General features: G+C 45.0%; 2 protein-coding genes and 2 non-coding genes across 5 annotated transcripts; 3 read left to right on the top strand and 1 right to left on the bottom strand.

Moving 5' to 3' along the window:
• Window positions 1-1005: 1005 nt before the first annotated feature.
• Window positions 1006-1096, top strand: LOC119334960. Its single transcript, XR_005161657.1, has one exon. It is a non-coding gene; the product is annotated as a small nucleolar RNA snoR128 (small nucleolar RNA).
• A 12871-nt stretch (window positions 1097-13967) lies between these two features.
• Window positions 13968-14058, top strand: LOC119334961. Its single transcript, XR_005161658.1, has one exon. It is a non-coding gene; the product is annotated as a small nucleolar RNA snoR128 (small nucleolar RNA).
• A 1826-nt stretch (window positions 14059-15884) lies between these two features.
• LOC119334206 (probable protein phosphatase 2C 59) lies at window positions 15885-18049 on the bottom strand. Of its 2 annotated transcripts, none has more exons than XM_037606810.1 (8): window positions 17843-18049; window positions 17413-17540; window positions 17187-17285; window positions 16905-17063; window positions 16703-16789; window positions 16534-16625; window positions 16375-16446; window positions 15885-16285 (listed from the first exon to the last, which is right to left on the bottom strand). In XM_037606810.1, exons 1-8 carry the CDS (start codon window positions 17887-17889, stop codon window positions 16103-16105), a joined length of 867 nt encoding a protein of 288 aa, XP_037462707.1. In that variant the 5' UTR covers window positions 17890-18049; the 3' UTR covers window positions 15885-16102. The 2 variants fall into 2 exon arrangements, with proteins under 2 accessions (XP_037462707.1, XP_037462706.1); XM_037606809.1 differs by having other exon boundaries at window positions 15930-16285; window positions 16375-16449; window positions 17843-18046.
• A 728-nt stretch (window positions 18050-18777) lies between these two features.
• Window positions 18778-22449, top strand: LOC119327790. The gene is made up of 7 exons (XM_037600875.1): window positions 18778-19078; window positions 19995-20075; window positions 20256-20453; window positions 20773-20874; window positions 20944-21132; window positions 21245-21352; window positions 22201-22449. Exons 4-7 carry the CDS (start codon window positions 20782-20784, stop codon window positions 22249-22251), a joined length of 441 nt encoding a protein of 146 aa, XP_037456772.1. The 5' UTR covers window positions 18778-19078; window positions 19995-20075; window positions 20256-20453; window positions 20773-20781; the 3' UTR covers window positions 22252-22449.
• Window positions 22450-25041: the final 2592 nt, after the last annotated feature.

The raw sequence follows: 25041 nt of genomic DNA, 5'->3' as shown, positions 1-25041 counted from the left end.
CTTTCGATGCTAGGATTAGGTGAGTGGTCTGGGTAGTGGCTCAGCTAGCACCCCTTCATCATATGGATAAGAGTATCAGAATATGTTGCCTAGATGGTGGATTCAGGCTTATTGTTGTAACACTTTGTAAGGTCCTCGAGAATAATCAATAAAGTGGCCGTATGCATCTCCCAGATGCAGAGGCCGGGGGTCATCCTCCTTAAAAAAAAACATATGCTTGCGTTTTTTTCTTTTCATTTTTTTTGAGAAATGTCTTACGAGGGCCTTCGTGGGCCTTCTGGTGCCACCCACGCCAGCTCACGGGCCGTACCGGGCTGGATTCCTAGGCCATGATGAGATGGCATGTACGGAAATAACCCCAACTTCCGAGGGCTTTCACGGGACCGTCTCCCTATAAGTAGCTCGTCACCTCCTAGGTTTCCTTCCATCTATCACCGCAGCGCCGCCTGCTGGCCGCCCTCGTCAGTGTATCTTCTTGGTAGCTCATTCAATCCAAGAGACTTCGAAGCTAGATCTTGCTCGAGTTCTCGTTTAGTTCACTCCTGTTCAGTTCTTCTCATCGTTCGCTGGCTGTTTTCTTCTTCGTTCTGGACTTTTTGCACTTTGCATTTCTTTCACAGCAATGGGGATCCGTCCCCGGCGGCGGCGGTGAGGATAAACATGGTTCGCTCGTCTTAACGGCTGGCTCATGCCTGCCTTGAAGACCTTTAAAAGTAGTCTGAGCCGAAACAGATCTTAAGATCTACCAGTCTTTTGGGTTTTAGTTCTTTGCTGTTTGTGTTGTCTCTTGTCCGACGAGTGCTTAATTTATCGAAGGGGATCAACGGCGATGCGGAAAAACAAGGTTCGCTCGTCTTAATGGCGGGTTCTAATCCGCCTTGAAGACCTTAAAAGTAGTCTGAGCCGATTCATTCATGCCCTTTCAGATTCACTTTCTTGATCTTTTGTTGATATTTTCAGCACTCTTCTTTTATCCCTTTGGTTTTATTGTTTCCATCAATATCGTTGCGATGATGAGATCTATCAGTGTTGAAAGCAGATCCCTGCTTTATGAGTCTGGGAAATACCATTTCCTCCTGAGCGGTTACCTGAGCAACTCTCCTCATCCCCACCGCAGATTTATTTTTTCGGTGTTACTTGCATTGTCTATTGACGGTATTCTTTCTGGATTTAGCATTCTGGTGAGCAAACAAATCTTTATTTCAGTATTTCAGCTGTAGATGCACAAATGGAATTTGAAGATTAAAACTTGCAAATCAAAACAGATGAAAACATGACACAACAGGAATGCCCTGTGAACCTATTTTACGGGGAAGAGTAGGATGTGATGTCTATTTTTTATTGACTTTCAAATATGTACGTATAAATTAAATAGGAAAAGAAAATTAAAAACTATACATAAGAGCTGGTCTAAAAGACCAAAAGAATGTACGGCCTAGGGGAGAGCTAATGAAAGGCAGGCCCAATTGATTTCCATTGATAAAGATCTTCGGGAAAAAAAGGTAGGAGCACATTAATTCTCGAAAAAAAAGGTTGGAGTACATTAAAAGGGTCTCTGAAATGAGCAAGGTCAGTATGAAACTGACCAACTACAAGATGGGGATTCCATTGGGGATGGATGGATTTTCAACAAATGTTCACAAAATCAGAATGAAAGAATTGATGGGACTGTGTTCTCAACCACCCCAATGAAGTACTTTCATTGAAGGAATTCCCTAGTATTCTGTTATGTCATTAGCAGCCATAAGAGTACTTCATGTTTCGGCCATAACCATTTGGTAGTCAATGGTGGATAAAAATGTCAAAATAGAGATTGATGCCCATTAACAGCCTGATAATCCTTCTGATTACTGTCATGCTGTAATTGTCAGTATTGTTCATAGGCCTCTTTAGACAGGCAGGTGAAAACAACCTTCCAGATCTTTGGCATTTAGGATATGTCTAGCAGATATTAGATTGTTGATTCCAAAAGGGCGCAGATGGGGCCATTGGTCTTGGAGAACTGCATAATCCGTCCACTTATCAGATCAGAAGAAGATTGTATCACCCTGACCCAAACATGGAGTGGCAATTTCTTTATCCTGTTTATTAATGAATTTGCGATCTTTCTTTGGAAGGAGCTATTATGGATTTCCAAATTCAAGATCCCCAACCTTCATCTTTGGGTCTACAAACAAGGGCATAGGCGCTCATGTCTTCACCTGAAAGACAGTGCCTTGTATATTTATCAAGCTTTTTTGTTACTCCGTTTTTTTAAGTTTGATGCAACTCATAAAAAAGGTGGTCAGAGAAGATAATACACCATAGCAGATTGCAGTCTTTCAGTAGTTCCAAGAAAATGAGCAGTCCCGTTTAATCTTCTTTGAACCGTTTGAATAATATGCATGAAATATTCCTCAAATACCTGAATGGCATTGTACCCTTTTTACAAGCATGAGCAGTCCCGTTGACTCTTTGTTCAGAGGCCAAGGCAAATCATCCACCAACGATTTCAGGTGATCCAACTCCTCAACCTGAGCTCATAAAAATCAGGGTATCATAGCACTAGAGGGAAATCACAGTTAGAAGACAGAGCAAGTGGTCTGGTCAGGTGCCCTGTGAACCTACAGACTTCTAACAGAAACCTGTGCAGTTCCCCCTTGCGATTTTTTTTATTATATAATTTTTTTGCGTTAACATGTTTAGATGATTTTTTGGTTAGCTTCCTTTTCATGTTTTCATTTCTATTTATGGTTTTCTTGGCTGAATTAGCATCGTGCTGTGCAAACAGAGATGCACATTTGCAGAAATTGAAATTTGAAATGAAATCAGCTGAGAACATATACAGACATTGGTAAACTGGAGTGAAGCAAATAAACACGTATGCAAAGGGCTACGTCATCAGACACACTGCTTGCACAACACACTCAGTTCAGTTGAACATTTCCCCGGCACGACAGTGGTTGGGGATCCGTTGGTGGTCGCCGGGGGGCTGCTGGTCCAGGAAACGGACGTTAGACGACGGCGCAGGTGATGTTGTCGCGAGCCGTGAGAAGTGTACTACGTGTGCGTGCGTGCGTGCATGAGCGATGAGTTTCTTACGTGGAAGCTGTACGTGACCTCCTGGGCGTTGTTGATGAAGCTGAAGGTGAAGTCGGAGTAGGTGACGGTGTCCGGCACGCCAGTGAACTGGACGCCGTCCCAGGGGCCGGAGCGCCAGACCAGGTCGTCGCCGTTCCAGATGAACACCTGGGGGTCGCCGGACGTGACCATCGCCATGACCACGGGCCCCGGCGGGGGGTCCGACGGGCTCTTCCACGCCGTCAGCGTCCGGCGCCTCCGCGTCCTCGTTCTCGTCCTCCGACGCCATGATCCGCTGGTCCGCCGCCGTCCTCTTCGTTGCATCTTGGCCGCCTCCTGCGAGTACATGGTTGGCTTCACCATGGCCCCGGCTTCTTGGTAAACAGGGCGTTTATCTCAGAATTCTGCATCTTTGCTAGCTGTGAGGTTAGTCCAGCTGTTGCAAGGATGAATACAGTTTGTTTACCTCGTTGGTCACGACGTCCCACAACCTGTCGCTCGCTAGGATGAGAAACTCCAGAGAGCTGTCGACCACCTCCTGTTGCAGACGGCAGATGTTTCAAATCTCAGAGTAGTACCGTATCAACTAACAATGTTGTTGTCCTCGTGATATGGTTGAAGGGGCCACAAGCCATTAGTCTGAAGACGAATAGGATCTTTGTCACGGACCTTGATCTCTTGATCGGTAACCACATATTGCTTCAGGAGTTCCTAATCCGTATGGGTGAAAGTTTCAGCCGTAGGAGGACATTTCAGGGATTCGAAACTCAGTGCCCAATTAAGCAAAATATGTTCTGCATTGTGTTTTGTTCAAGGTTATATTTCATATTAAGGGAGGTATATAATGCCTATAGCAGACCTGGTATATAATGCCTGTAGCGCTGCTACATAACGCATTGTGCTGGTAACTTTGAGCCTAAAATGCTTATTCGTAGAAACATGATTAGTGACGTTTTAGTACCGGTGATTGTTATAACTCATAATAGATTCATTTATTGCATTCAAATTTGTTGTCTATACATTGTCCAATGTCCTAGTTTTGATCTTTGTCATATACCTGTGCCATTTCAATGGGGTTTATGTTAGTGATATGATGCTTGAGTTGTATGTGATGTGATACGATGCTTGAGTTGTATGTGATGTTGTATGAGTATTGGCTGCCAAATTTATTTGTAGAATGGTGGCTGCAACAGCTAATTTGAACAAATGATCTGATTAGTATTGTAGGCGGTTCTAAGAGACAAATAGCCTCCACATCGTAGAGTATTGCAGACGGTTGTCAAGAACAAACTGCATGTGTGAAAAAGAAAATCATTGGAGGCGGTTTCTCTACGGAGGAACCGCATGTGCTATGAGAAAGGAACAAGTGGTTTTGAAAACTGCTTGTGCTCTGGCGAGTATTAGTGACATAGACTTTTAATACGAAATGAGGAACCTTCGGTGGCCCATGTACGACAACCACCGCCAAAGGCTATTTTTGTACTAGTAATATTTCTCTTCCACAAAAAGTGTTGGAGCCTGTGTGTAAATCTATAACCCACTTTTCTTCTTTCTCCTCCAACTAATTACATATCCGATGTGACATCTCTTATAGCCCGTCTATGTCATCATATTATACTTGCTCTAGCATAGACCACCAACTAACATTTAAGAATTGTGTAAAGACTTAAAAGGTAGTATAAATAAGGAAACCGGTACAAGTAAATGGGCCATCAAGCGTCCTATATGTCCTATATATACTACTGCACGATCTTCACTTGAGGAATAAACAAAATCCATCATCTCATTCATCCACATTGCTAACACAACTCTTTATTTTAGTGTTTCGATTTGATCTATCAAATATGTAGATGGAAGTCTACTTAAGTTTAGCATGGACTGATCGAAAAACCAAAGTGTTGTTGAGAAGATGTAGAGATAAGAGGCATCGGGACCGAAATGACTTCTTAGTTAAGCATAGGATTTCCCGACAACGCCATGGTTAGAACTACCTTGTTTGATTTTCGTGTCATCCAAAATTTGATGGCTCGGAAAGATCCATTTGTCGTGGAGTTTGTAGGTGTACCTTCCGCGTGATAGTAGCCGTGTAGGAACCTTGTTCCCTCTGTACGGCGCCTGTTTGTACTTTTTGGTGCTAACAACTCTTTATGGTCTCCTGTGACATGGATTATCTTCTCTGTGATCCCATGGGGTACTCATTCCAAAAGCCTGTTACCGACCTCCATATAGGGAGGTTGCTTTTGTCACGTGGATATCAATTATGATTCTTTCTAATATCTAACTATCAATGCAAATGCTCTTGATGAGGGAAATCTATTAAGACGAGGATTATGTACATGTTCCTCCTTGTATACCTATGTATCTTTCCATTTGATTTTTGTCCTATACCTACATCTCACCTTTGTGAATAGCAAAGGCATTGCAAAAATGTTGCATGCATAAATATCTCAAAATGACAATCGGGGATAGCAGACTCGACTGGGGGTGTGCCAAATCTATGGCGCAAGGTCCCTGGAGTGAAGGCTCCGGACATGGAGGCGGTGGCATCCCCTCGATGTGACACGAGGAGGCTTCATGTGGTGGTGCATGGGGCGGCAGATCAAGGGATCCCGTACCCGGGTTCTTGGAGTATCGCTGTTGAAGCTTTCTCTGATGTATATGGTAGTTGATGCAGGAGATCCACAACCCTCTGGAGTTTTGCAGATTGAAAGACGACTGTGGGTTCAGGGAGGTGCGGCTGTGGTGAAAACCATGCCAACTTCGCTCATGGCGGACGATGGCGGCAGTGGCGGGGCATGAACCAAATATTAGGGAGGGGGCAGATGAGTTTATTATGACATAGAAAAGGCTACGGTGATCAGAGAGCCGGTGGATTTAGAGTGATTAGCAGATAAATAAGCATATTTGACAAAATTTCCTCCAAGAAGGGGGGACTAAGGCCCGGAATTGTCCCGCCGACCATTTGATGACGACATTTTATGTCGTTTCTTTGTTAGCATTGTTGCTGCAGCTGTCGTCTTCCCGCCCAGGCCGCTCTGGGCAAACCTAGATCCAGGTCTTCGGGATCAGACGATGACGTGCAAGGTGCCGTTTACTCTCATTGGTGCATCTTTTTCTGGAGCATGTGCATGCTAAAGGAGTCCTGAGGTGGAGTGCGTGGTCTTACGAGTGGAAGACGACGAGTCTTGACGGTGTGGTGTAGCCGGGTCTCGGCGGCGGACTCTTGATGATGAACGAGCACAGGGCAATGGCTATGTTCAGTTCTTCCCATTGTTTGATGTTTTCTTCTTCGTGGTCGACTTTTGCTCTTTCCATTTTTGACAACAATGGGGATCCGTCCTCGGCGCCGGCGGTGAGGAAAAACAAGGTTCGCTTGTCTTAACGGCTGGCTCACGCCTGCGTCGCAAACCTTAGAAGTAGTCTGAGCCAAAGCAGATCTCAAGGATCTACGAGTTTTTTTTTGAAACAAGTCTATGAGTCTTTTTGGTGTTTACTTCTCTCCTGTTTGCTCTGTCTTTTCTCCGACTAGTGTTAATCGGAAGGGATGAACGGTGATGAGGAAAAACAAGGTTCGTGTTGACACACGAACACGTCACGTGTATCCTTGACGCTGGGGGTGATGCACCGCAGCTCACGTCGAAGGAGATCCGACCGATAGCGCGATACGCAAGACAGTCAGCGGGCGCTTTTGAAGACCCGAAACCCCACACGCCCGGGAGGGACCCCGTCAGGGAGTGCGGCGGCTATGGGCTGCCCTAGGTCGATTCGCTCGCCCTCCAATGCGAAGAACGAACGAATAACGAGAAAGAAAAATACAAGGGTAGGGGATAAAGATAGATGAACACAAAAGTGTAATAGATTGATTGGTTCGATTGGTGTTGTTTCAATCGGCCGTCACCCCCAACATATATAAGAGGCGGTTGGACTTCCCGTACAAGCAAAGGATTTATCTAGGCTTTCCTTACAAGAAAATTACATCAATTCACGTCAAAACCCTAGTCAAATTCGGACTGATTTTGTCCGAACTTTCCAAAACTGTTTGGTTTAAACTGGCTGCACCTTGCTGGTCCTTTTTGTGGTGGTAAACGATCTCGGATGGAAACAAGCCCAAAAGCAATCTTGACCGTTTCGACGAGACGAACAACTTTCATGTTGAACGTTTTTCGATTTGAGGCCTTCTTCTGGACCAAAACGGTCACGCAGAACACCTGTTCGCTCGCACTACCCATCAGACCTATGTCTGGTGGGGCGCGCCACATCTCGCCTCGTGACAAGGCTGCACTCCGATAGCTCTAACTTTTGCATACGAACTCGGATTGGGACGATTTTTATATCAAAATCAACCGTCTCGACGAGACGCACAACTTCCAGGTAGAACATTTTTCCATCCGAGATTATCTAAATAACCTTTTGAGCCCATCTTCAACTTCTCGTCCGATTGACTATCACGGCCTCTAACCCGGCAAGTTTTCCATCCGAGTAAGCTTTCCATACCGGCAATGTTTCTACCCGGCAAGGTTTCACTCCGGCAAGGTTTGTACTCCGGCAAGGGTTCCTCCCTGACAAGGTTTCTCCCCCGGCAAGATTTCACACCGGTAAGCTTCCACACCGGCGATCTTTCTATGCCGGCAAGCTTTCCACGCCGGCAAGCCTTCACACCGGCAAGATTTTACCCCGGCAATGTTTTCGCCCCGGCATGCTGCTTTATGATCGTGCCACTTTTGAGCGTCAACACATGCCCCCCTGTTTTTCGGTAAAGCTAGCGTGCCGAAAAATACTTGTACCAAGTTTGTTCTAAGGACGATGTCAACACTCCGTCGGCCATTTATATGTTCTTAGGACGATAAGTATATATCGGCCATGTCTTGTGTGAACTTTCTGATGCAAACTTGGGTGAAACCTTCTCAGCTTCATTAACAATTCGATGATAAAGTTCCATAGATATGTATCTCAATGTCATCCTCCGAACCATATTGTTCACCCTTTTGCTAGGATTTTGTAGACAATCAACAATAAACTTTCTCCAATCCTTACTTTCGCCTGTATAAAAATTTCATTAGTGGCCGAAGCTGTGGACTTCGGTTCGGCCTTACCTATGTTGACGAGACTAAGCATCGGCTATTGAGAGAAATGCAATACAACATGATGGACATGGTAGCCGGATGCTTGCTATGCCAACTCTCTCCAATTGTCATGTCTAAATATATGAACAATTTTAATGCAACCCAAGGTAAATTCTTCATCTAGACATACCCCAAGATAAACTATAAGTGATTCGTCAAAACACATTGATAACCCTTGGATATTTGTTGCATTACTCATAACGAATCACCAAAAGCCTCAATATGTATAGCACCTATAGCAAGTAAAAGAGTCAATCCTAATAACAATGCATATTCGGCCTTGATTAATCGTGCATAAAAATATTCTAAGCGGCACGAGGCTTCAAAAAATAGTACCATAAAGAAATATATAAACAACACCAACACTTTGGCCATTGCTATGAATTGAACCATCAATACATAATCTCCATAGTACTAGAGAGACAAGGCTAATATTAATATTATGCATGACATTAATCCGATATTCAGTAACAAAATCAACTATGATTTGGCCTCTTATAAATCTCAAAGATGCATAAGCCAAATCATATCCAAACAAAGTATAAGCCCACCAACCAATTCTGCAGCTATGAATTGGTCTATGTAGCATATATTCAATGACATCGGTCATGATGTCTCAACTCCATTCAATCATAATATAGGTATACATATAAATTTTCACGAGCACGTACCTTGTCTCGCTCTCCAATCAAACTAAGGACAATGTTAGAATACTACACCGGCCATGCATTGACATACTCTTAGGACGATAGATAAATATCGTCCATTACCATGTAAACTTCATTCAAAGCACATATAGCCGAAATAAACAAATGAAATGACAAATCAAGTATTTCGGCCCTTTGGATCAGCAACAAACTTGCAGCTAATCAAATGTATAGTGACTTGGTAATACCCTCTCATGGCGTAAGAAATTATATTGCATCCGTGGATTAAAATAAGCCCATTGAGGGTTACCAATCATACTTGATGACGAATTCCATGGCATAGGCGTTAATGGCATAGTTGAAGAATATGGATAATGTGTAGACCAAAGATGTTGAAACCTTCGGCTTGGTCCTTCATAGTTTTTACTCTTTTCCTTCTTCACTTTTGCCGCACTTCTTTTAATGGAGGCTTGCACATAATTCTTATTTTGAGCACTTCCTTTGGGAACCCATGCCATTTTCCTTTCTTCAAGTTCTTGTGCACTAAGTTTGTGTAATTCCCTCTTTTGCCAATACGATAAGCCGAGTGGGCATCTCGGCTGTGATTCTGTTTTGACCAATGGCAGTTCCTTTTTGGCCTTATGCACTCTCAACTTCTTTTCTTCAGATTTGGCACTTTGACTCTCAATAATTGGTTGCTTTGTCTCATTGCCTTTAGTAGCCAATGTTAACACTTTAATTGGCTCTTTTATATTTGAGATCAAATCTGAAGTTGCACTCTTACGATCATCTCTTTTAATACGGTAAACTTGCTTGACCACCTCTTTCTTCATCCTTGAGCTCTGGACCGATTCCTTATGATTGAAACGGTCTTTAACATGTGATTGTTCAGATATTAATCTTCTCGGAGCTGCATAATATTGGTGAGATGGTCTAAAATAAGATGGAGAATGTGCCCTTGTATCATACCTGTCCCATGATGGATATGGATCTATATGAGCATAGGGAGGCATCCACGGCATTGGCATTGGCGGCCCAAAATAAGGATATGCATATGTTGCATTAACATTCTCACTTTGCCAATACCGATCCTTATATTTGCGCCTTGGGGGTGATCTTGGTTTCTTTGCATGATTGGGCCGATAAACATTCTTCTCTTCACTCTTCTTTTGATATTTATCCAATAGTTCAGCGAAGGTGATTTTTGATCTCTTACACTTGCGCTTATTTCGGCATTTGTTTCCTTTTGGTTTGCTTTCATCGATCATTGGATTTGCTTGCTGCCCCCCAGTCCTTGGCGTCTCCATTGTAGTTCCGATGGAATTCTTGCCCTCAAGATTATGTTCATTATGCTCTTCGACAACTTCTTTACTTGAAAGCTTGATCCCATCACCTGCAGTTTTTACCTTCTCTTCAAATGGATCAGCTTGAAGCAGCCGATGCAAAAACTTTCTACCATCGGGACCAATCGGAATAGACTGGTCATCTCTTGGTGTCTCAACAAATTTCAATCGTCCTTTATCAATGGCTGATTTAACTATTTGACGAAACATGTTACAATCCTCAAAATTATGCTTGGACAAATCATGCAACTTACAATACATTCGTCCCTGTACAGATGGCTCAACATAGTGATCAAGAATTCTAATATAATCATTCCTCAACAACAAATCAAAGATTTTATCACACATGTTTGAATTAAAGGTAAACCTTTTATTTTCTAGCCGACCTTGATGTGAGAACGGCTTTGGAATTAAGCAAACGAATGGTTCAGATTTTTGCACCACACCATTCGGCTATGCATTGTGTTTTGCACTCTATTTCCGATGTCTTTGGGTAAGATATTATACTAGCATCGGTTTTCTCAATAGAATTTAACCTTGGCTTTAAATTTCTAAAACGAAAATAGTTAGAACATACATGTCTTAATTGATACCAAGTGCAAGCCAAGTATGAAATAAGCAAAGCTACCCAAATAGATATGAACTTTAGATAAAGCAACGGGGAAAGTTTTGGCTGTAATAATAAGTCACTATCGGTCTTTATAAATGGCGTAATGGGTTGACCGATATGCTCAATAACAACTTTATTGCTAACAAGTAAATTACCCTTCTTCATTGGTCTTTCAAAATTACTTATGAGGATTTTTCTAATAGATGCATCAATAATAAAGTCCCTGACCAAATCTGAAAATAGGTAAATTACTTGCTAAACATACCTTTTCAAATATGTTGGGAGAGCACGATGGTGGTGTGACTTGAACAATATCTTGCTCCGCCTTTGGATGGCTCCCCAACGCCTCTTCATCATCTTTTTCTTGATTCCGTGCATCATTACACTGAAATTTTTTGTCGGCCGAACTTTGTTCGGCTACTTGTTCTTGTCCTTGAAGTTCATCGATTTCTCTGGCACGAAACTCATAGGGCAGGAAGTAGGTTCCATTAACTTTGGAAAAATCAAATATGGTCGCTTTGCTATGCTTTCCATGCCCTTTCTCAATAATGTTTGCCTCTTTGGAATTGATGGATTTGGGATATATATAACTTGATTCGGCCTTTTCAACCGAAGCATTTTTAGTTTTCGAATCATCATTCTTTTCACCGGTTATATCAATTGGCAAGGCTTCTTTTCTTTGAGCTAATTCCCTATCAATTCTCTCTTGGTGAAGTACTTGCACCCTATCGCGTAAAGCTTTAACTCCCCTCTCAATTTCAGCCCGCTCTAGTGTAGTTTGCCCCCCAATGCTTTTAGGATATTTCGGCAATGAACTGTTAGTGTTGCCGAAATTTTGCAACTGTGTAGGGGGTGTATAATATGCTACTGTACTATGTGGAGGTGTATGCACTTCTGTATAACGATATGCTCTCTCGCCAATTCTATCGGTTGATGAAGTTTCATCTTTTTGTAAAACTCTAGCCTTTATTACAGCATAATCAGGAAACAACCCCTTTTCATATTGTTCAAGGCAAAGAGCACTAATTCTTTTGTTTTGTGCCAAGCTCTTTTTAATGCAGCCACAACCGCTTCTGGAAGGGATTGCTCCGCAATACTTTCAGATTCTTTCGGCAATGATTTGTGAGTGTTGCCGAAATTCTTGAATTGCCTAGAGTATGCATTATATGCTACAGTATTTGATGACCGCACATGTGTTCCTGTAAAAATTTCATTTATTCGGCTATGACCATTAAGATGCGGGGCCGAATTACGAACATCTACAGTTGCATACGGTGCTGAAAAATTACTAACATGAGGTGTAGCATATGATGGTTGAGAGTAACTGGCCGGATAGCTAGTAGTAGCATGGCCAATTCTCCCATTCATCGGCAAGGTTGGATTCACATATTGCAAATTAGTTGCCGATGAATAAAAAGGTGAAACACTTTCTGGTATGCTATTGGAAATTTTAACATGAGGTGTTTCAAATTGATTAACCAAACCCATCATGTTGTTCGTCGGCATATGTATTTGTGGGGTTGCCGATGCATGAGAGTTTGGATACATATGTTGTATGTTGCTAAAATCATAAGAATTTGAAGCATGAAGATTGCTTTGCATCGGGCCTTGCGCATAATTAGATGCATGATTGATAAAACTAGGGCTAGCCGATACATTATGCTCATTAGGTGATCCAGCAACAACATATGGATTATTTGCATCTACAAAGGGGAATTGAGAATTCATATTACCTTTGTAGATTGCAGCAACTTGATGACGATCTCTTCGTAGCAATAATGGACTGGAGACCGTTCAAAGCTTCTTCCCCAGCGGAGTCGCCAAAAAGTGTGTTGACACACGAACACGTCACGTGTACCCTCGACGCCGGGGGTGATGCACCGCAGCTCACGTTGAAGGAGACCCGACCGACAACGCGATACGCAAGACAGCCAGCGGGCGCTTTTGAAGACCCGAAACCCCACACGCCCGGGAGGGACCCCGTCAGGGAGTGCGGCGGCTATGGGCTGCCCTAAGTCGATTCACTCGCCCCTAGAGCCTCGTGGATCGCTGCCCTCCAATGCGAAGAACGAACGAATAACGAGAAAGAAAGATACAAGGTTAGGGGATAAAGATAAATGAACACAAAAGTGTAATAGATTGATTGGTTCGATTGGTGTTGTTTCAATCGGCCGTCACCCCCAATATATATAAGAGGCGGCTGGACTTCCTGTACAAGCAAAGGATTTATCTAAGCCTTCCTTATAAGAAAATTACATCAATTCACGTTCAAAACCCTAGTCAATTCGGACTGATTTTGTCCGAACTTTCCAAAACTGTTCGGTTTAAACTGGCTGCACCTTGCTGGTCCTTTTTGTGGTGGTAAACAATCTCGGATGGAAACGAGCCCAAAAGCAATCTTGACCGTTTTGACGAGACGAACAACTTTCATGTTGAACGTTTTTCGATTTGAGGCCTTCTTCTGGGCCAAAACGGTCACGCAGAACACCTGTTCGCTCGCGCTACCCATCAGACCTATGTCTGGTAGGACGCGCCACATCTCGCCTAGTGAGAGGGCTGCACTCCGATAGCTATAACTTTTGCATACGAACTCGGATTGGGACGACTTTTGTACCAAAATCAACCGTTTCGACGAGACGCACAACTTCCGTGTAGAACATTTTTCCATCCGAGATTATCTGAATAACCTTTTGAGCCCATCTTCAACTTCTCGTCCGATTGACTATCACAGCCTCCAACCCGGCAAGTTTTCCATCCGAGTAAGCTTTCCATACTGGCAATGTTTCTACCCGGCAAGCTTTCACACCGGCAAGGTTTCACTCCGGCAAGGTTTGTACTCCGGCAAGGGTTCCTCCCTGACAAGGTTTCTCCCCCGGCAAGATTTCACACCGGCAAGCTTCCACACCGGCGATCTTTCTGTGCCGGCAAGCCTTCACACCGACAAGCTTTCACACCGGCAAGATTTTACCCCGGCAAGGTTTTCGCCCCGGCATGCTGCTTTATGATCGTGCCACTTTTGAGCGTCAACAGTTCGCTCGTCTTAACGACGGGTTTTCATCCGCCTTGAAGACCTTAAAAGTAGTCTGAGCCGATACATCATGCCCTTCAGATTCATCCATATTATGTTACTGTTCTGTATTTTCAGTTCAGTTCTGTATCAGTGTTAATCGGTGGTGGATTTTTTTTGCGGTGATGAGATCTTTCAGAGTTGAAAGCAGATCCCTGCTTGATGAGTCTGGGAAATACCATTTCCACCTGAGCGGTTACCCGAGCAACTCCACATCCCCATTGCAGTTTTTTTTGTGTTACTAGAATACCTGTTGACGTTTTTTTGTGGATTTAGCATTGTGCAAATAAATCTTCCCGTTTAATTCAGTATACCAACACAAATAGAATTTGAAGATTAAAACATGCCAATTGAAACAGACGAGAACATGATATATTGATTTTCAAATGAATGTACAATTTAAAGAGGAAAAGAACATGGAGTAGTACATAAGAGAGCGAAAGAAAGGATAATGTACAGCCTAGGAGAGAAGGACCCAGAGACCCTAATGAAAGCCACCAAGGCTTCAAATTGATGGCGTCTCTTTCTTTAGAGGAAAGGTGCATTCAAAAGGTCTCTGAAATGAACAATGACATTGTGAAACTGACCAACTCCAACAGGAGGATTCGATCAGGGGCAGATGTATTTCCAACAAATGGTAGCATAATCATAGGACACCTAAGTACCTAACACATATGATACATGTGCTCAATGAAGAAATTCTTTCTTTGAAGGAATTCCCTAGTATTTAGTCTGTTATTCAAAGCAGCCAGAAGAACACTTTTATGTTTAGGCTGACAGCATGAGGACCATTTCTTTGGAAAAGGCTGACAGCATAAAGACCATAACCATTTGGTATTCAGCGGTGGAGAAAAATGTTCAATTGATGCCCAATAATCCTTCCGACTACTGTCATGCCAATTCACCCTCTTTTCTTGTAACTGCTGTTACTGTTCATAGGCCTCTTCAGACAGATCAATCTTTCAGACCTTTGGTAATTAGGATATATATGTCTAGCAGATATTAGATTGTTGAGTGCAAACGAGTGCAGATGAGGCCATTCTTCTTGGAGAACTGAATAATCCGTCCACTTATCAAACCAGAAGAAATTTCTACCACATTTAAGGAAAAAGAATTTCACATTCTTCCTGAAAGGAAGGGAGGATTAGTAAAGTCCTATCTATTGCTGCTTTCTCCAGACCGCCGGAAGAAGCATGAAAAAAAAGCTCGAACGGTACTATCCCTCCATCACCCCAGAATGAAAGGGGTGAGTGACAATATCTTTGTAGGTGTTTAATAATTTCAAGCAGTACCTCCATCAAAAGGAACAGTTGTTGTTTTGAGCAGAGGGAGGGCCATTCTGATAGTAGACCTCCCAAACTAAATTAACCCAGGGGATATCCTGTTTATTAATGAATTTGTGAATGTTCTTCAGAAAATCAGAAGTAAGGAGTTATTATGGATTTTCAAATTCAAGATCCCCAAACCTCCTTCATCTTTGGGTCTACAAACGAGGTCCCAGCCGCAAAGGGATTTAGTGCATTTGCTCATGCCCTTCTCAACCCAAAAGACAGTGCCTTCTATATTTGTCAAACTCTTTGATTCCTTTTTGAAGTTTGATGGGACTTATAAAGAAAGGTGGGCAGAGAAGATAATACTCCATCCGTCCCAAAATAAGTGTCTCCATCTTGTTCGAGACACTTATTTTGGGATGGAGGGAGTACAACATAACAAATTGCAGTCTTCCAGTAGTTCCATGAAAATGAGCAGTCCCGTTTAATCAAACTTTGGGCAAGGCAGAGAGGAATCCCCAGATACCTGAATGGCATTGTACCCTTTTCCAAGCATGAGCAGAGCAAGGTAGAATACAGAGCAAGCGGTCTGGTCAAGTGTCCTGTGAACCTTCTAACAGAAACCTGAGCAGTTCTTTCATCCCCACTGTGATATTTTTTCTTCTCATATCATCTTTTTTGGGGTTAACATGTTTATATGATTTTTTTTGGCTTTAGCATCTTGTCCACATTTTCATTTCTATCGACGGTTTTCTCGTCAGAATTAGCATTGTGCTGTGCAAACAGACCGCCTGGTCGGAGCCGCACATTTAAAGAACTTGAAATTTGAAATGAGAACAGCTGAGAACATACATGATCAGTACAGGCATCGGTAGACTGGAGTGAAGCAAATAAATACGCATGCGAAGGGCTACATCATCAGACACACTGCTTGCACAACACATTGCCCTGCGAACACCTACGCGCTTCGAGGAGGAATGTTCACTTGCCCGGTGCGACAGGGGCTGGGGATCTGTTGGTGGCCGCCGCCGGGGGCTGCTGGTCCAGGAAACGGACGACGACGCAGGTGATGTTGTCGGCGCTTCCCCTCCGCGTCGCCTCCACGAGGAGCTTCTTGGCCGCCTCCTGTGAGTCCACGATCGGCTTCACCATGGCCACGGCTTCCTGGTAAACAGGGCAAGTCATCTCAGAACTCTGCTTCTTGCTAGCTGTGATGTCAGTTCAGCCTGTAAAGGGATTAGTGATGCGTTTACCTCGTTGGTCACGACGTCCCACAGCCCGTCGCTCGCCAGGATGAGGAACTCCAGGGAGCTGTCGACCACCTCCTCCTGTTGTGTTTCAAAATCTCATGTCAGGGAACAATGTTTCTGTCTTGGTGACATGGTTGGAGAACTCTGAAAATAGATACGAACCTTGATCTCTGGATCGGCAACCACGTACTGCTTCAACAGTTTGTCACCAAATGCCCGAGAAACAGCAAGCACGCCGCCCACACGCCATGTACCTGCAGATTACATTGCCACTGAACAATGAGCCCAAGATTCAGCGCCGAACAGGCAACCAGTAGTCTAAGACACTGACCTGCCCACATCACGAAACCTCCGGCGTCCTCTATCCTCTGCCTTTCATCTGTCTGGTCAGGCTTATGGTCCCTTGACACGGCTATAGCTGAACAATTGAAAAGAACGAGGGTCATGATTCAGGCAAACAACAGAGATATGCACAACTGGAACCGGAGGGAGCTGGGAAATGTGATCCCAAAATGATGTCGCTGGGAGCTTACCATCACCGCCTCTACAAATGACCGCCCTAGAGTCCCCAACGTTTGCCACCACCAGGCGATCGCCAACGAGAATGGCCGTGGAGGCCGTCGACCCTGCATCTCGGTTGTGGGTGGTATCGGCCTTCAGGAGCTCTGAATCCGTATGGGTGAAAGTTTCAGCTGCAGAGGAACGAATATTTCAGTGACTGAAACATCAGTGCCCAATTAACTAATTATATGTTCTGCAATGTGTTCTGATCAAGAGAATGCTAATGTCTAATTCAGGGAAATATATAGCAGTACCAATAGCGGACTTGGTATCGGTGAAGAACTTTGGGTGCTTGATTAAGTTGCTGAAAAGGTTCTGCTTGACGAACTCCGCGGCTCGAGCTCCACCATGGCCTGCGGTGACAGATCAGTTATTAGCCATCGATGCTGCATAAGGCAGTTTGCTGATAACTCTGAACCCAAAATGCTTATTTGCACAATACGATTAGTTTCTTCTGAACCGGGCCGCATATTATCTTACCGTCGAAAACACCGAACAATCCGACGGTCTCTCCATCGACGCCATCGATTCTCGTCTCGTGGAAGTCCTCCATGGAAGATCTTTTCCCTAGACTGCTCGCATAACCATAGCTAAACTTGCCATTCTCACTGCCACGATGGAAAACAAATTAACACCAATCACACAGAACAATGATCCGAGCTAAAATCCTTTAGATACATTTCACAATTAATCACCATCGTCACTAGAATGTTATAACATGCCATAACATCAGCAAGAACAAAATTTCTAGACATGCTAAGACTTCTTCGCCATTTCCAGCATGCATGATCATCAGAAGTTGAAAACTGAACGGCGCGCAGAGACGGCCACGGCGATTGGCGGCGGCGTCCACCACGTCAACCACATCCACGGTTCACCAAGAAAAGAATCGCAGGAGCGCACGACGTACCTGAACCCGCCGCCACTGACAGGCTTGGTGTCCCCGCGGTGCCCCATAGAATCGAGGAGGACGACGGCCGGCCGGATTCCTCTTCAACGCGCAAGCGCAACACGGCCGGCGATGGCAGGCAGCGACGAGGGAAGAAGAAGAACCAATGGTCCCAGGAGGCCCTGGCGCTCGTAAATAAGGAACGAAGAGGAGAAATCGGAGGCAGAAACTCAAGGAGCTCGTGCGGCTAAAAGGGTGGCGGGCCGCGTGCGGTGGCGGGGAGAGGAAGTCGATGGGCGGTGCCGTGCGGGGGCACGTGGCGGCGCGCGAAAGGGAAAGGGGGCGGGGTCAATGCCGTGGACGCGTCGGGAGAGCCCGTGCTTGCAGTCGACGGCTTTTCTTGGATCTCTCGCCCCCATCCCATCATCATGGACACCGTCGTCTCTCCCCGCGCCTCTTCGTGTTGGTTTTGGTTTCGTGACTCGGCTCGACCGGCCGGCCGTCGGCGAATCGAATCGGGGCGGTGGCGCTCGCGGATTAGGTCGTGGACACGAGGCGCTCGCATGCACGTGGCATGGCGAGAGGAAAGCGTGCGTCTCTGGATGGGCGACACGTGTGCGCTTGCGCTGCGGTACACGTTAGAGCGCCCGATAATGGTACCAGGAGTACTGCCCTGACCTGACCGGTCCGTGCACACGTCGGTGTTTCTTTGCTTGGTGCCGTGACGAACTTCTCGCGGCATTGTTGATTCGTGGCTAGCCTTTTACCATTCCCAAATCCTAAAAAGTGGTCGGATGCTCGTTTGCTCGCGCGAGCACGCACCCTGAGAACCGTTCGATCGCAACACGCACGCGGGATTGTGACCCAGGGTTTTTTTTGTCGGAGAAGATTTGTCAGCTCGGCGTCCTTCTTACGACAACCATCAACTTGGGGAGGGCCCACCACTACACCCACTCCTCGGTGCTGTTCCCCCAATCCCTTCTCCCCCGCACATCTTGCTCGGCCGTCGTGGGTTGCATCGCCGCCGCAGAAATTGGAGCGCCCGCCGGCTACCGCACAGGTCGCGGGTGGTGGTTGAGCGCGCGCGCGGGGCGGAGGCGCGAGAGGCTGCGGTGGTGCGCGCGGGGACTGCAGAAGAGAGGTGGAGTGGGTGAAGGTCGCCGCGGTGCTCTGTCTCCAATCCGCCAAGGGGTGCGGGGTGAAGGTCGCCGGCGACGCTGCATTTCCGGCGAGGGGACTTGCCACGGAATTTCTGAGGTAAGAATCACGTTGTTCCCCGCCCTTTTTTCACGGTTCCATTTCTGCTCGGGGATAGTGGTGGCCCTAGTTCGTTGATGCGTTTAGGATTCATGGGCACAGGGAGGGGGAGAGGTGATCATGCGCGCAGAGAGGGGAGGCCCTAGTTCATTGTTGTCCCTTCCCAAACATTTTTCCAAGCCCAGTGGGCGGATCCGTTGTGTGCATCTCATGTTAATTCAGTCGAATTGAGTATGTGATTTGCCTGAGATTTGTGTAGGAGTTGCCTGACTCATGTCTATTTTTCATGTTAATTTAGTTGCTTGGAGATTTTGGGATTTTGCCTGAGATTTGTGTAGGAGTTTCCTGACTCATGTTAATTTGAGTTGCTACGAGATTGTGTAGATTTTTTGTTGTTGGTGGGATTGATGAGTTGCTTCAAGTTTGTTAGGGGTTGCCTAACTAACGTTAATTGAGTTGCCGAATCTAGAGAGGCTGGGGAGTCTTCGGACAAGAGTGCCCATGTTAATTTGAGTTGCCAATATGATGTGGATTTTTGGCAGGTTAATTTATGTTGTGTGAGGTTATTTTTTTGGTGTAGAAATTTGCCATAAGTCAATATATGAGTTGCCTTGACTTTGCGATCCATAATTCATGGTAATTCATATTGTGTTTGCTAAAGTGCTGAGTACCAGGGGGTGGGGTGTGGGTGTCTGGTCTGTTCTGTCACTTTTTTATTTGTTGCTTAAGTCATTTTTAGATTTTGGGATTGAGGTAGGATGGCACATCAGCAAGCTCTAGCAAGTTTTTGAGCCATGAAACAGGCAAATATAGTGCTATAAGCAGACAAGTTTTCATCAAGCAGAAGAAATTGTATATGTGGCTAATAATTTTTATATTTTTTTCATTTCCCTGATATCCTTTTGTGTTTTTGCAGCATCAACAATGTCTGAGACAAGCAAAAAAAAGTGACGGTCAGGTCGCACAAGCAAGCCAACAGGGTGTAGATGAAATAGAGGTAACCGCTTTTTCTCGCGCTGAAATAAAACAGGTGGCAGGGGTGGCACAGGGGCGGTGTTGTTCCTTTTTTACTAGTGTTTTTTCAAAATGAATATGGGGGTGGGACGGGGCGGTGGTGTTATCATGTTCGAGTTATGCGACTATTTTTTACTAAACAAACAAGCATCATTTTTTTCAGCGTAGGTACGCCCACCACAGCAACAAAACATGCCGGTAATTGTCTATAAGTGTATGCGCACTAAAGAGATCATCTATCGCGGGAAGCGCCCATCATACATAGATAGTAATACCAGTGCACCAGATGCATTTAGAAGGCAAGGATATCATGCAAGAGGAGGAATCGAAGCCAAAACGGCGGAGGACAGGCAAAAACGAGGTAAATATGCGTAAACTTAGTAGTTTCCACCGCCCCTTTTTTTTGCTAAGACAGGATGATCATGAGTTTTCCAAGGTATGTATCATGTGATGTGAATGCGTGGCAACTTAGTAAAAAAATCTCGAAAGCATCATGCGTAAGCAAGTTCAGTATTGGAGGCCTCGGATGAGTGCTGTTTTTGTTATTTTTTGGTGCGCATTGGAAGGCTATTTGCCTGGTTTTTTGGTTTTACTTGCTTGGAATTGGTATGTGAGTTGCCAGTATCCGAGAGACGATATCCAGAAAGTCATCTGAATGCACTCTTTTTCGTTTTGTGTAGTAGGAACTAATGGATGGATCAAGCAAAAAGGGCATTCAAGAAGATCATCATGCAGTTAATCGTGATGCCGATCCCTCGCATGCGATTGAATATCATCAAGAGGTGTGTCAGAAAAAAGATTCAATAAACTTGTTGTGTGTTCTTTTAACTTGTTGCGTGTTCTTTTTGCAGGGCTGGAGAAGCACACCCTTTATTGGGTACCAGCATCGGGGAAGAAAGAAGATTGCTGCCCGTGGCAAATGTCCGCTAGACATCAACAACAATCCGAGTGTTTCCATAGATGGTGATGGAAATGTTGAGAAAGACACTGCTGTGGAACAACCACCAAAAGCAAAATGTCAAAAGACCAGATCTAATGAGGTAATACACAGTCGCTTCACTTTTGATCAACACTTGCCCAAGTTCTGCTGTCAAATTGCCTAACTGTCCAGGAAATACACATGTTTCATCTGTTGTTGTATTTTTCTTCTAGGATAAGAGAAACAAGGCATCGTCTGCAAGGCTTTTCAAGCTGAATAAACTTCTTGTACATGTTCAACAAGGCCAAGCTCAAGTCACTTTCAGTCAATTTCTGACACAGGTACCATAAATCCATCTCTATATGAAAACAATTGTTGCATAGTAGTAATCCTTTCTTGCCTAACATTATTTTTCTTCAACCGGCTTTTTTTTACATTCATTTCTTTCTTGCTTAATCATGACATGTAAGTTGCCTAAACATATCACCAAAGTTGCCGAAAACACCTGAAATTTTGCTTCAGAAGAATACCCATGCCAGTTTCATGTTTGATTCACAATACTACTGAATTTGCACGAAACAAGCCCTAAAACTTTGCCTACCATTGTTTTCTTGCAACCAGTTTTTTTACACATCATTTTCGTCCTTTGCTTAAACATAACATGTAAGTTGCCTAAAACATAGCACTTATCTGGCTAAAAACTTCTAGAGTTTTGCTTCATAATAACCATACCGGTATTTCTTGCTTCACATTTGTCCTAATTTTGCCCAAACAAACCCTCAAACTTGCCTACCATTATTTTCCTTCAACCAGCCTTTTTTTACATTGACTCCCCACCCTTTTTGCTCAACCTTAACATGTAAGTTGCCTAACCATAACACTTAACTTGCTTAAAACAACCAGTCTTTGCACAACACTCCTGGATTTGTCCAAATAGGGCTTGAAGCTTGCCGAAACATCTACACACACACCTTGCTTACGATCTACAGTTGCTCAAAACAGGCCAAGCAAGTTGCTTTACCAGTAAACATACTTGTGTTTCTACCAACTTATTAAGCAGAACAACAAACCCATCAAATCAATTAGGCAGAAAATCTAACATTTGCAGTAATTAATAGCACCTGTGCAACTTTGTATTTCTGTTTTTTCATCCAGTACATGCTCTTACACATTTTTTTCAAAACTGCAGCCTTATACAGATCATGGGGAAAGAGAAAGGGAGGCTTGTGTTCTTCAGTAAGCCAGGGGACAGGGATGAAAGAAGCACACAACCATGGGGGAAAGTGAAAGTTAAATCTGACCTTTTTTTGTGCTTCTTCTACCCTTAGTCAATATGAATTGCCTGGAGAACAAATCCTAAACCAGCCACCATTGGAGGATTGTGGAGAGTTTTCTGGATCTGGGAGTTGTCCCTTTGTGGCTTGGGAGAGAGAAGAAGATGGGGCTAGGCGATTTGGTGGGGAGAAAAGGAGACGCCCAGGGGGGGTGGAGGAGGGAAACACATGGGGGAGGGAGGATCAGGTGAGTTCCGCGGCTCGATGGTTGGGTGCAAGGAATCGGGAGCGGGGGCCAGGTACTTTCCTATTCTGGATAGGAGGGACAGAAAATTACTATTTTGGGAGGGCTGCCAGGGAACGCTAGGGAGCAGCCGGCTGCTCCCTCTAGTTCTCAACAGAAATGCACAAGGGTCAAAGCGAAAACCGCACGCCCGGAAAAATTGGATCACTCGAGGAGATCAAGGAGGCGACTAGGGGTCCCTTGCGCGCCGCCGGTGACGCCACCGGTTCCCTCTCTCTCCGTCGGCCGCTCCGACGGCGGAAGGGAGGGGGAACCTCGGGTCTGTTCACTAGGTTGATGTGTGGTAGGGTTAGGGTTAAGGGAGACGCTGCCGAGGCCGTTGCGGTGGTGTCACGTCGGAATAAGTTTCTCCGGGCTCCGTTCGTGGTCAGGCAAGGCTTTTGTCTTCGTTTAGGAGCCAACGGTGTTGGGGATCCCCGGATCTCGTCGAGGTCGCGGGCTATGGTGGTTGGAGGTCCATCGGCACTGTCCGTTTGAATCCTCAGATGGGCGATGGAGGTAGGGAGACGAAGACCTTTCTTCTTCCTTGTTGGTACGATTTGCCGCTGCTGTTCTTCTTCCTCTACGCTGATGCTGGTGGGAGATCCTGCTTTGCCCGGGCGGATGGCTCGGCCGCGGTGCTGGACCGATCGGATGACTCGAGTTCTCTTCCTTTTGGAAGGGACACTTTTCGCGGTACTCAAAGCTAAAGATGACGACGACTGTTGCAGGTGTGTTGGATTGACGTCCATGCACTCTCAGCGCTGGTGTCAAAAAAGGAGGAAGCAGCGTGGCGGCAATTGTACCGTGGTCGAAGATGATGACTTGTTTGCGACTGGTTGCATATCCTTCTGCTGCAGGGGTCTTCTCTCAAGATTCAGGGATGATGACACAGGGCTCCGGAGATCTTCTTGTGTTATGGTTGTCTTAGGGTACTCTAGGTGTTCATGGTCCTTTGTTTTTGCGTTTCAGTGTGCTTGTCAGAGTCACCTACTCTGTACTGATTCGTGATTTGAATTAACAATTTCTCAAAAAAAAAACAGAAATGCACAAGAAAAAACATGTCTTGTGCAATAACATAGTAGTACTACATGCTTTGTTTGTTTGACACGGCAAATCCATTTCAAATCCCAAATTATGCACGCAACTGTTCTCTCAAATTTTCATATGATTTGGGAGATGAAGAAAGAGAGAAATGAAAAAAAACAAGAAAACAATGGTATAGGATGGGTTGGGTCCAATGTGGCTGGCTTTCCGGACATCCCATTTCCTTCTCACATATGAGCTGGATTTGAGGGTTTTTGAACATCCGGACAAATTGATGGATTTGTTGGCTTTGGCTGAAGAGTCTCTCTCTCTCTCTCATGTTCGGCAACATTCAGACTATCTATCCAGATATATGAAGATGATTTGAGGTCTCGATTGGAGCAGCTCTAAGGTAGAGCAATAGTAAACATCATCACTTCTCGAGTGGGGCAGGACTTGAGAAAAATGCCCACCCGAAGTATTTTGGAGAGGGCTGAAACCACTTTAGGGTAGCCATGTATTGTTTGGGAGATCGTGCTTCGTACCCCCAGTCATAACAAGATAATATTTGAAATCAGATAAAAGTTGCACGCGAATTGGACAAACATACATCTAAAATCATCTGAAGTACAACCATACCACATAGTTAATTCCTTGATTAAACACCATTCAGAAGCATATGGAAAACAAACATCATCCACTGTCAACATGAGCACATGCAAAGATAACATCCTGTGGTCACTTCCTCCCCCAAAATCCATACTTCTTGGGGCAAGGCGCTCCGCATGTTCACAAAAGCCCACATGCACCGGTTGTAAGATTCAGGAATCACACACTATTGTGTTGGGGAACGTAGTAATTTTAAAAAAAATTCTACGCACACGCAAGATCATGGTGATGTATAGCAACGAGAGGGGAGAGTGTGATCTACGTACCCTTGTAGACCGACAGCGGAAGCGTTAGCACAACACGGTTGATGTAGTCGTACGTCTTCACGGCCCGACCGATCAAGCACCGAAACTACGGCACCTCCGAGTTTTAGCACACGCTCAGCTCGATGACGATCCCCGGATTCCGATCCAGCAAAGTGTCGGGGAAGAGTTCCGTCAGCACGACGGCGTGGTGACGATCTTGATGTACTACCATCGCAGGGCTTCGCCTAAGCACCGCTACAATATTACCGAGGATTATGGTGGAAGGGGGCACCGCACACGGCTAAAAATATGATCACGTGGATCAACTTGTGTGTCTAGGGGTGCCCCCTGCCCCCGTATATAAAGGATCAAGGGGAGGAGGCCGGCCGGCCCCTATGGCGCGCCAAGGAGGAGTCCTCCTCCTAGTAGGAGTAGGACTCCTACTAGGAGGGGGAAAGAAGTGGGGAGGGAGAAGGAAAGGGGGGCGCCGCCCCCCCTCTCCTAGTCCAATTCGGACCAGGGGGGAGGAGGCG

This window comes from Triticum dicoccoides, chromosome 7A (assembly GCF_002162155.2).
Source record: "Triticum dicoccoides isolate Atlit2015 ecotype Zavitan chromosome 7A, WEW_v2.0, whole genome shotgun sequence".
Taxonomy (NCBI): Eukaryota; Viridiplantae; Streptophyta; class Magnoliopsida; order Poales; family Poaceae; genus Triticum; species Triticum dicoccoides.
Note: the sequence above shows the minus strand (reverse complement) of the source record. Positions and strands in the feature narration are given on the sequence as shown.